This window comes from Paroedura picta, chromosome 13 (genome assembly GCF_049243985.1).
Source record: "Paroedura picta isolate Pp20150507F chromosome 13, Ppicta_v3.0, whole genome shotgun sequence".
In the NCBI taxonomy this organism is placed as follows: Eukaryota; Metazoa; Chordata; class Lepidosauria; order Squamata; family Gekkonidae; genus Paroedura; species Paroedura picta.
The window spans coordinates 19,177,406-19,189,142 of record NC_135381.1 but is presented as its reverse complement, the minus strand read 5'-3'; the positions used below and the strand labels follow the sequence as shown (position 1 = coordinate 19,189,142).

General features: G+C 50.9%; 1 protein-coding gene across 2 annotated transcripts; it reads left to right on the top strand.

The window, feature by feature from the left end:
• The first annotated feature begins 4,121 nt into the window (after positions 1-4,121).
• LOC143822400 (BTB/POZ domain-containing protein KCTD12-like) lies at positions 4,122-11,406 on the top strand. Of its 2 annotated transcripts, none has more exons than XM_077307484.1 (2): positions 4,122-4,353; positions 8,917-11,406. In XM_077307484.1, the coding sequence occupies exon 2, from the start codon at positions 8,941-8,943 to the stop codon at positions 9,820-9,822; it is 882 nt and encodes a 293-aa protein (XP_077163599.1). In that variant the 5' UTR covers positions 4,122-4,353; positions 8,917-8,940; the 3' UTR covers positions 9,823-11,406. The 2 variants fall into 2 exon arrangements, with proteins under 2 accessions (XP_077163599.1, XP_077163600.1); XM_077307485.1 differs by having other exon boundaries at positions 4,254-4,683.
• The last annotated feature ends 331 nt before the right edge of the window (positions 11,407-11,737 follow it).

Genomic DNA, 11,737 nt, shown 5'->3' with positions numbered 1-11,737 from the left:
TCATCCATAATGCCCTCAACTGCCTGCTGTTCCCTCCATGTGTTTTGAAATTATGTTGGATCCATATTCTCCAGGGGCAGAGCATTCTTTCTAGCCAGTCCTTCACTCCCTACAATGGTGGGTAGCTGGACTGATGCAAGCTTTGCTTAAGTAATGATCCAGCCATACCTATAGGCTAATTGATACAGCCAGTCACCCAATCAAAATCTTGCCCAATGCAGAAAAATAAATCTGATGTATGAACTTCAAGATGCACAGTGCCTAATATAAGCTGCTGCAGCCCCAGTTTGCAGAGGATGGGTTAAGGCAGCCAAAATTGCTTCTGCATGGATGCTGAAATCCCTTGTCATAAAGAATCACGAGGTCTACAGCAAAGGCCATCCCCACCACTTTAGCCAGGAGGACAACCGGACAGCTAGAATCTCAAATGTATCCCAGCAGAAAGAACATAGAATCAATGCTGGACACTGTGAAGCTGAAAACCTCACAGAAGACCCAGTTGAATCTACTTAACTTGTGGTTTCCACCTAAGATTGCTGTCTGGCTGGTGAAAGCTAGTGATTGTGCCAGGAAGGTTTCCCAGGTAGGCACTGGGAGCTGCTGACAAAGGACTATGGCGGGTACCACCAGAGTGTATCACCAGAGCAGGGACTGATTTTAGGATTCCGTTGCCTTGTACTAGCTATTTTGAGAGGATTTTGATAACAGATATGAACTGGGGAGCTGCTTTGGGACTGAGCAAATAAATTAACACGGCCATCCATTATTTGCAGTATTTCAATCCTGCTTTTCAACTTGCACAAACCAAAACCTGATGCCAATGATCATTCATGTTCCATCTAGGATATTCCTTGCGGAGGGAATTCTCCATGGATTCAGGTGTGGAAAAGGCAGAGCAGGCTGTATCCCACGCTCTCCTGCAGGACCACACTGGTAACATGTAAAAACTCGGGGGGTGAGCTGGATTTCTGGCAAGACTCTGGATTTCTGGCAAGACTTGGTTCTGGCAAGACTCTCAGGTGAGCTGGATTTGGGGACTGTGGGGTGGGGACTGGCTGCTGCTGATTCTCCCTTTAACGATCTAATGTTGATCTCAGCTCTGAGTTTTTTGGGGCATGAAATCAGGTTTGTCTCGAGTGAATCTTATTTCTGGATGTCTGCTGACGGAGCCGTGATCCTTCCCTCTCTAATTACTATACAGAAGGGACCTTCTGTTTACCAACACTCCTGCTGGCTTAATAGGGCACTGTTGATTGGACGGCCACCACTCTGCTCCAGGGTTCCAGAGCAGCTTGCATTCTGGAAGCACAAGTTGTCTTGTAGTAGCCAGAAACAGAAGACGCAAACAGGAAATATGGAGTTGGGATGATTATACACTAACAATAATAAAAGACTATTAAATATAGTCAGAAAGACTAAATTAACAGAGGGTTTTGCTTGGCTAGGGGTCCTGCCTAAACCTAGGCCAATCTGCAACATCCCTATAACGATGGCCTTTCTGGATCAGATCCACGTCAACCTAAAGCCCTACTGGTACTGGGCTAAGTATGTTCTTTAGAGCAGGGGTAGTCAACCTGTGGTCCACCAGATGTCCATGGACTACAATTCCCACGAGCCCCTGCCAGCATTTGCTGGCAGGGGCTCGTGGGAATTGTAGTCCATGGACATCTGGAGGACCACAGGTTGACTACTTCCTACTTTAGAGCAGCCATCTCTGTTCCCTTTTGCAACATTAGCTTATTGCTGAACACTGATTGGACACCCCCACTGAGCTCTCAAGCAAATTTATCTAATAATATTTTGCTTCTGCAACATGTGATGTTCTTTTCTTTGCGTTTGAATCCCAGTTTCCCAGTTATGAATGCAATGTCGGATTTCAAGATTTCATTTTAAAGTAAATAAATGACAGGAAGACTTGATTTGGATATACTTTACGAATAGCTATAGCATTCAGATACAATAATTATTATGATTTGTTTTTATATTTCAAAGACAACCAGATCCAAAAGATGATCTAATGGGAGAAATGCTGGACCTCAAAGACCGATGTTCTTGATGGGTGTCTTGTCTGTTGGCCCAAGGTGAGAAATCCAGGCCAGCTGCTTTCCTGTCAACTAGAACTCTCTGTGATTTCAGATACGGATTTTCCAGGGTTCTGGAGCCAACCAGCCCTTCTCTACCCCAAACCAGCTTTGATCAAACCATTCTTGGCCTTGGGCCACAAGCACACACCAGCCAGCTGGCCTGGTCAGGAAACAGGCCTCCACTGTTATGTGCAGCGTCAGCCTTTCCTTGACATATTACCAGAGCTTAGACAGACCCAGGCAGGAAAACATGCGAATGAGTTTCCACATATTGCCAAAGTTCCCCAAACGGGCCTCTTTCCATACTCCTAAATGCCCACACCAAGCATTATTTTCTTACGGATCTTTTGTATAACTGTCCCAGGGTCGCATTCATGCTCCTTTCACACCCAAGGTGCTTCCTCTTCGAGCCTCACTTCATGAGAATGGACAGCAGAGGTCAAAAAGTAGAATTTATGTATCATCGAATGGACACATCTTGCGCCTGTGCTGTGGACACAGTGGTTTGCCCCAGCCATCTTGCTTTCCTCAATTCTACCCAAAGCAGTTCAACAGTCCTCCTCACATGATATTCCTCCCTGCACCTAATTTTCCAGGCAGGAATCCTTCATTCCGGAAGGCACCAGGTTCTAACTGCACTGCCCAAGTGAGCTACAGGCACCAGGCCTACGGCACACATTGTCCCTAACCTTGGAACAAGCTGTCTGTGGTTCGGCCCAGAGGCTTCTGTTCACAGAGCAATCACCAGCTTTTGATTTGTGGTGGCACAGCCAACTCATCAATGCTGCTATTGATCAGCAGCAGAGAAATGCAACCGGGCCCTGCAAAACCTGCTGCCCTGGGTTTCTCCTCCACACGGGGGGCCACACGAGGCCAGACAGTGTTCCAGGGGAGAAGTGCTGACCAGTGCATTGCATGGTGGACTTAGACTGAAACTGAGAAGGGCAAACCATTCCAGCCCCCACTTAGCCGTGCGCCTGTGAATAAAGCAGAAGTTCTGGGGCCAGAGGCCAGGAGAAAAAGAAGACAGAAATGCAGACTCATCCCTGAATGCCCCCAGCGACTCTGTAACTCCCTTCCTGTTCTTGGCCGTGCACCCTTTGCTCCATTCTCAAAGTGGCCTGCTGTTTCTCCTGCATCTCTTTCCTTTTTGGGTTGGCAACGGGGGAGCCTGAGGGATTCCAGTGGCTGACCCTGACTGTTCCTCTGCTGTGTGTGTCCCACGCATGACCAAAGCAGCTGGCAGGAGAGGCACCCCTTTCTAGGGGCTGCCCTGGGCTCACAGGGTGGTCGGAGGGCACAGGTGAAGCAGGCTTCAGCCTGCCCAGAACTGCAAGCTGAGCCAGAGCACCACAGCAGTGGGATTTCAGTGCAATAAACAGATGGGTCTGCAAACCTCACCTGGGGAGGTCAGGGAGGGTCTGATGGAAGCTGGGGGGCGCCGAACCCTGCCCTCCCGCACAGGCCTGAAGAACCTTCGTTTTTCCAAAATGACAACCAATCAATGTTGGAGAGAAACATGGCTGCCTGTGCTGCAAAGCACTCCTTCACATTGCTTCAAGGCAAACCGGCGATCGCTGCTCTATGATGCGGGCTTTGGGAAGAAAGGGGCGGGCGTGGGGGCAACGAAGTTCTCTCCCGCCGCCCCCCCCCCCCGGCCCCTCTCTCCTCGCAAGGCCCGTGGCTTGCCTAATCCTCCAGTGCCCGGCGCAGCAGGCTCCTCCGCTGGGTGCAGCAGTGCCGGGTGGCCGAGGCCTCCAGAACGGGGCCCTGACCTCTCCTCAGTGGAGGCTTCAGCAACGCCCGGCAGGCGCCCACCCTGGTCTAGACCGAGAGCGAGTCCCCTTCCGCCGCAGGCGGGACAGGGAGCAGCAGCGCAGCCGGCTCTGCAGCGGAGGGGCCCGGCCACGGAGGCTCGCCTTTGGTGCCAAAGGACCCGGCGGAGGCCGTCCGCCTGCCCGCCAGAAAGCCCCTCTCGTGCGATCGGGCTGCAGCCGCTCCGCCTGCTCCAGGCACGCGTCCTCCCCCCCTCCGCCCGCCCGCCTTGCTGTACAGGATCCTGCCGGCGAGGGAGCGAGGAAGCTGGAACGTGTCGTCAAAGAGCAGGGGGAGGGCCTTCCAAGGCTCCCGGCGATAAAAAGCAAGCCGGAGGGACAGGGGAGGCGGAGGAGAAGCGGACGGCCGAGCCAGGCGGCCAGCTGCGCTTTTGCGCAAAGGCGCCAAGAGGACAGGCAAGGTCCAGCTCGCTCGGGCAGAGGCGACCTCCAAGGTAACGGGGCTCCTTCGCCGCGGCGCTGCGGAGAGGCACAGACGGATTTCCAGCCATTGTCCCCCTGGAGCTCAGCCAGCGGGAGCCACGCCGGGCAGCCCCCTCTCCTCCCCTCCCCTCCCGCCTGGGATCCCGCCAGCCACGCGGCTTGCTTGCCTGGATGGTCCTTGCGCGGAGGACAAGCGGAGGCTGATGTGCGGAGGCTGGAGGGAGACGAAGGGGGCATGAAAGGAGCCTCCCAGCCCAACCGAGCCTCCGCTTGAGTCGCGCTGCAGCCAGCCGGGAGCTGCCGGTCTCCTCGGTCCCTTTGGCGAGGGTGCATTCGGAAAGGTGGGAGCCGCTTCCAGGCTGGCCTTTGGTGCAGTTGGGGGGTGCGCGTGTGTGTGTGTGCGTGTGCGCGCGACGGGGAAGGAGCCGATCCAAAACCAACGCTGTCAAAGCCCGTGTGTGTGTGTGTGTGTGTGTGTGTGTGTGTGTGTGTGTGTGTGTGTGCGAGGGTGGAATTGCTGCCGATTCCGTCCATGGGGGATTTAAAACCATGCCTATTTCGAAGTCTCGGGGGACGCCGGGCGGGCGAGGACCGCCTGCGGGGCTCATCAGGAGCTTTCACTCCAGCAAGATGAGTGATGGGGGGGGGGGGGAGGGACACGGGACTGCTCGCCCTGAATGGCAGCGGCCAACCAGCCGAAGCCAGACCAGTTCCTTTCTTCCGCTCGAGCCCTGCGACTTCAGGACTCCAGACTCAGTGGGCTGGTGCGTCCCATAAAACACTTTTTCTTGGCTAGACAAATGCCCCAAATCTGGGCAGAGAACAGATTCCTAGAGAGACAAGATTTGGCTGTGAGGACAAATGGTCTCTGGCACAGAGGGGGAAACCACGTGGACTCTAAATTCCTCCATGCAAGTAGGAAATGGATAAGGCTTGTTGGAGGAAAATGTATGGCTTGCCAGCCGGAAGTTAACTGCAAGTGTTGACTGAGACCCTCTTCCTCCCCGGAAGGCACACACAGGCAGGAGACTCCTGCAATTCACCCTTGATAACTGCACAAGGGGCTTCTTTGCTGTGGGGACAGGTGAGCTGCCAGGTGAGAAGGGCCTGTCCAGCTGGCCATTCCCCTGGAGCTGTGAGAGGCTGGATTTTCGGAGGATGGAATAACAGCCAGCCCTTGTCATTTTTCCTGGGCCCTTCTTGAACTGAGTGCAAATATGGGGGAGTGGGGATTAGTAGGAATGCAATAAAGAAATGTGTGCACAGTGATGGCTCTAAAATACGCATCGTCTTGCGTTCTGGTGACCCAGAATTAGTCCAGGGATCTTTGAATTTCTCAAACATTTCTTTACTCTGGCTAAGACTTAAAAGATTGGGAGGGGGAGAGTCAGAAGCAAAACTGTTGCCAGCAGCGGTAGGAAAAGAGGCTGTTCAAAGTGTCTGGGGGGAGAGAAACAGCCCAGCATTCCTGAAAGGAAGTCTCCTCAAAGAACTTGACCTGCAGCATTGGCTAGACACAGGCTCTGACTGTTGCACTCCTGTGGAAAAGGAAAAGGGCTAGAAAGTGGGAACGCAGCAACAAAGGCACAGGTCAGGAGGAGCAACGTTTGAAAAGATTTCTTATTCCTGGAGACGTCTCTTGTACACTCACCCCCCTCCCACGGTGTGGGTTGTACATGTGATCTTGTAAAACGTTTCCCTCCTCCTTAACTATATGATGCAATCCGAATTATGTGAATGGCATGTGACACAGAAAATCCACATTCCAGAGGGGTAGCCATGTTCGGTCCTTTGCAGCATATTGGAACTCGAGTCCAGAGACACCTTAATGACTAACAGAAGTTATTGCAGCTTTTATTCCAGACATCTGAAGTATTCATTCAAGTCAAAGATTAGGGATGCCAGAGGGCTTGCGGAACAGCAGAGAGGAAGTTTCTTCCCTTCAAACAACACACATGCATACACAGACACACACAGACACACACACACACTGTGTTTGCAACTTCTTTTGAGTGTACCTTGTGGCAGGGCAAGGAGGAGGCCGATGTTCATGCGTCACAAATCCAGTGCTGCCTTATGTGAACTGGCTTTCTGGATCCTGGCCTGTATCAACGAGAGGGGAGCTGTTTGCATTATGGGGACAGACAATTAATTCTGATTACAAGGAGTTTTAAGCAGCCTAAACAAGACACAGAGAACTGGCTGCTGTACATTCTTTGCTCTTCAGTACTGCATCTCAAATTGTGACATGATGTTTTGTATTGGAGGAACTTCAGCCTGGGGGAGAAACATGCAATTTTCCTTTTATCAAGGACTCTTCTTCAGTTTGAAGTCAAAGTTTGTTGATTCTTGGCTACTTAGAGAGTGAAAAAAATGTAGAAATACAGAAGAGGAGCTGTGCCATGCATCTTGGAAGAAAATGCAGACACCCTACAGTCTGCAAGCTTCTAAAAAGCAATGTTTGGGGGTCTACCCTGAGAATTCTCTTTTTTTTATTTGAGTTATATGTGGCATGAAAGTGATGGCTTGCACTGTAGGAGAAACAGGCTGCCTATGCACAGGGGAGGAGTTTCTCCCTGAAAACAATGTCTTCACCTGACCTTCTGATCCCATGAAGCTACTGGGCTTACCCACATTGCAGAAATACAGCTAAGGAAAAGAAACACGGGGGGTTACTGCAAAGCAGGGCTGCTCAGCAGATAGGGACCAAACTTTGGCTGCATATTCTTGAACATGACTCAGAACAGCATGCACATTTCATGCTTCCTCCGTTGACTCTGGGTCCACCTGAGAACACTTTCTGCATGTGAAGATGTTTGTGTGTTTAAGAGAGAGTGAGCAAGAGAAAGCACATGGCTGAAATACAAAGAGACTGTGGAGAACACACAGCCTCCAGATTGCTACATGCAGGCCATGCGCTTCTGGCCCCCAATACCTTAGTGAAGCCACTTAGTGTAGGGCCTGAATTTATTTGATGTTGGGTATCAAAATTCTACAACCACAGGTTTTTATAGCAGTTCATGAGAGGATCGATTTTGCTTATTTGCTCTAATAAGTGAATCAGTTTTCAATCTGTTGGGTGCAAATTGCATTCCATAAATGAGGAAGCTACATGCACCATAGTCTGGGCATTCTGCCGTAAGATGGCTGAGAGCAAAAGGGAAGGACGGTTGTAGTGAGGAATGGCTCAGGGGCTGGAGGAAGGGACATTGTGTTGAATAGCTCCACCCTGCCCACAGTCCAGCCACCTTAGCCCAAGTGGTAAATGATGTGGAGCTGGTTACAGTGCACAGAACTTTCCTGCACATCGCTTACTAAGGATGGTGCTGCAAGGTCCAGTCAGAGTCAGACAGAATGCAAAGCAGCAGGGCCAGGGACTGCAGCATTTGCAGCTGCAGCAACATGCTGGGTGAGATCCGGGTGAGTAGCTTGCTGTGCTCTTTGACAGGACTGGAAGGTCTGTAGCATGAAAGCATTTGAGAACAATTTGACACCTTCCAAGGTGACCCAGTTCAAAAGCGGAGGTGCATGTGTGTGTTCCTGCTTGCCTTTTCTTCCAATATTAGCTTTGCTACAAGGTTGGTTTGTTTATTTGAGCAACTTTTCTCTGATCAATGGAGATTCAAAGTACAGTGTCAAAAGGAATGCCAGAAAGTCATTAGATAATTGCAAGTATTTTAGCTCAGGGTGTGGAATGGTTTAGTATAGCCCGATCTCGCCAGATCTCAGAAGCTAACCAGGGTTCGTACTTGGATGGGAGACCACCAAGGATCTGTCTTTTGAGGCAAGCAATGGCAAGGCATCTCTGCTGGAAAACTCTGTGGGGTCACCAGAATCTGTTGCAATTTGAAGGCCCTTTACATAGATATACAAAATCTATCTGCCCTAAGCTGACAAAGTTATTAAATGCAATGCAGTTGTAAATGTGTACCATCGTAGTGTGCTAAGCAAATGTACACACTCAGAACAGGTGAGGTATCTTTAGACTTCCACAGAAAACCACCCCCTCCTTTCATGGAGAGAAAGCAACATGATCTGAAATGTTGTGCTCTCTCTCTCTCTCTCTCTCTCTCTCTCTCTCATTCACTCACTCTTGCTGTCTTGGGGCCGGGAGTTTTCTTTTGCTTGTGTCAAAGTGTCATCTCTGTAGGCAGTACTATATTCAGAATCGCTGTAATAAATGGGATTCTGAAATTGTCAGCCCTGCTACAGCAGTAAAGGAAAGGTTTTAACTCCCTCCATTGATTCTCCCTAGGGAGCGTTTCTGTTCCAAAACATGCGGTTTCCTCGGTTCCCCATGAATCATTTTGATTCCAGCCCCAAGGAGGGGCTGTCCCAGTTATCATATAAATCTGGAAGCTTTCCTTGCTAGGGTGATGGCTGGCGCCGTCTAAATTTGCAGAAATACTCTTCCATACTTCCTTGGCTTGGAGGCCGTGCCAGCTGAAGAGGTATGAAACTGGTTCAGAGTTGCGGTGTGAACATTTTTTGGGGTTGCTTTGGGTTGCACGGGAAAAAGAGTTGGGTCATGCCGTCTGATGAGCCTAATGCTGTTGTGCCTGTTGCTTCTGCAGGTGGGCCAGAGACAGGAGTTCACCATGGCCTTGGCAGACAATGCAAGCTGTGCCAAACCCAGCGACGACATGGTTTTCCCAGAGATCGTAGAGCTGAATGTGGGAGGACAGGTCTACATCACCCGCCACAACACCCTGATCAGTATCCCAGGATCACTCCTCTGGGAAATGTTCACGCAGAAGAGCACCCGCTCCTTAGCCCGGGACAACAAGGGCAGGTTCTTTGTGGACCGCGACGGCTTCCTGTTCCGCTACATCTTGGACTATATGAGGGACCAGCAACTTGTGCTTCCTGAGCACTTCCCGGAGAGGAGCCGTTTGCAACGAGAAGCTGAGTTCTTCAAGTTGCCGGAGCTGGTCAAGACCCTTGCCCCAAAGCTTAGCAAGCAGAACTCCATTGGGGATGAGCCCTGCCAAAGTGACCCGGAGGAGCTGTCCCCTAGTATGGACACTGCCCGCAACCTGGCTGCTGCCAGTGCCATCCTGGCAGCGGGGCCCGGGGGCTCCATCGCAGCCACTGCCGGGGGCGGCACCGGGCAAGATATCCGGAGGTCCGGCTTCATCACCATTGGCTACCGGGGCTCCTACACGCTTGGCAGAGACAGCCAAACAGATGCCAAATTCCGCAGGGTGGCCAGGATCATGGTGTGTGGTAAGACCTCCCTGGCCAAGGAAGTCTTTGGGGAAACGCTGAACGAGAGCAGGGACCCTGACCGGCCACCGGAGCGCTACACCTCCAGGTACTACCTCAAATTCACCTTCCTGGAGCAGGCCTTTGACAAACTGGCTGACTCCGGCTTCCACATGGTGGCTTGCAATTCCACGGGGACCTGCGCCTTTGCCCACGAACAGACGGATGACAAGATCTGGACCTCTTACACCGAATATGTTTTCTACCGTGAGTGATGCTTAAACCAAAACCAAACCAAATCACACCAAAAGCCAATTCTCCCTCGGTCTTTCCCATGCTGCCGTTTATTTAGAACGTAGTTAAACCATCTGAACCCTTGAACCTTGAAACTTCTCTCCTTCCTCATTTACCAAACTGAACCCTCATTGGCTCCTCCCCGAACTGGTTCCTGGTAATGCCGAACCTTCTTTCCAGCAATAGCTGACAGTAGCTAGCAACATCCCCTGGATCATGGACTTGGACACTGCTGTATGTGTGTGTGTGTGTGGGGGGGTATCTTTGTATTTGGGGTGGGGTTGGGTAATCTGCCAGCATTAATCAGCAATGCAGCATTACATGGGGTGCTGCTGGAATGAGATTCCTTTCCATGCTGTGGGCATGCTCCTTGCTCTTTGCTCTGCCTGTGCTGGAGGAATATGCTTATACTTGCACTAAGGGAATGTGGCAGGGATCCTGGTCTGGCAGAGGGATGAAAAGGGCAAAGGAATCCTCCCTGCCACAGACATATTAACAATAGCCTCTGTAAGCAGCTTAGCCTTTAGACTGCCAGTACTCTGAAAGGTGAGTGAGCAAGCGTGTGTCCCATGTCATTACCTCTCCCACTAGAAATGGCTGAATTGAAAACATTGCTGTATCTCAGAGGGCTGGACTGGGTAAGCGACCCTGAGGGGGGACTGGGAACCAGGGTCTCTGTCAAACACGTCTGAGGCAGTGCCTGCAGGTGTGTTTTTGGATCTGAGATGTAGTCCATAGTCCTTCTGTCACCTGTCCCTTCTTCCCCTCGCTTCCCCTTCATTGGATACCTTTCTTCCAGCTACAGCAAACATGGATGGGAAGCCTGGCTTAGGAAAAGCAGCTGGAGAAGTGGTTTGCTACCTTCTCCTTTGGCTTCTCTTGTCCCATTTATTATGTTGAGGTTCAGAAGAGATCTGGGCGTAGGATGCTGTGGCTCTGATTCACTGTCGTTCTTCTCAGACAGGTGTAGCAAGGTGGGGTTGGTGGGTGGGCACTGATGTGCATTTGTTGTTCCAAACACATAGAGCAGGGGTAGTCAAACTGCGGCCCTCTCAGCATTCGCTGGCAGGGGCTCATGGGAATTGTAGTCCATGGACATCTGGAGGGCCGCAGTTTGACTACCCCTAACATAGAGAGTGTATATGTACCAGGGGTGGGCTAGGGTGGGCTGGGACCAGAGGTCTCCATGAGAGCCTTACACAGAAGATGTAATGGTAGTTTCTTAGGAAAGTCCCCTGTCCAGTTTGTCACTGTCTTTTCTTCACTTAGAGTAGGAAGACAAGGCCATAGAGAGATGCAGAACATCCTGGCTAGTCCAAGAATTTTTTGGTTAGTGGTGGCCTGATCTGTCCAGAGCAATGGGTTCTTTTATTTACAGATGCAAACAGGAAAAAAAAAAGAAATGTACAGGAACAAATTATCTTGGGTGGTGACTTATGTGTAGAGCCTCTTTTCAAGCATATAGCACAGCACCAAGTGTTTGTGAGCCTGGGGGGTGGGCTACCTGTTGCCTGGCGGGCGCTTTAGCAGGCCTGGGACTATGTGTAATAAAGGAACAAACAAGATGTTTCTCTGTCTTCTTGTTAAGGGGTGGGTGGTGAAGCGTAACCGTCCTTGTGAAAGGGGTCTGGTACCAGAGGAAATTTGTACACATGGAGTAGCCCACTGACATTCCTCTTTTGAGCATACTTAAGATCTAAAGGAAAGCAGCTCTCTCAGATTCTAGGGAGGACTGGAAGATTTTGTGAAAGGAAGATGTAAAAATTTTGTGGCCTTAACAGTGTAGTCCAGCCTTTTTCAACCATGGAGGAGCCCCTGAAATAATTTTTCAGGGTTTGAGGAGCCCTGGAAGTGATGTCAGCAGGCCACGCCTCCCTGACATGCCCCCGGAAGTGA

What these genes read in the sequence shown, in the direction of transcription:
- LOC143822400 (XM_077307484.1), top strand. Translation starts at nt 8,941, where the DNA reads ATGGCCTTGGCAGACAATGCAAGCTGTGCCAAACCCAGCGACGACATG.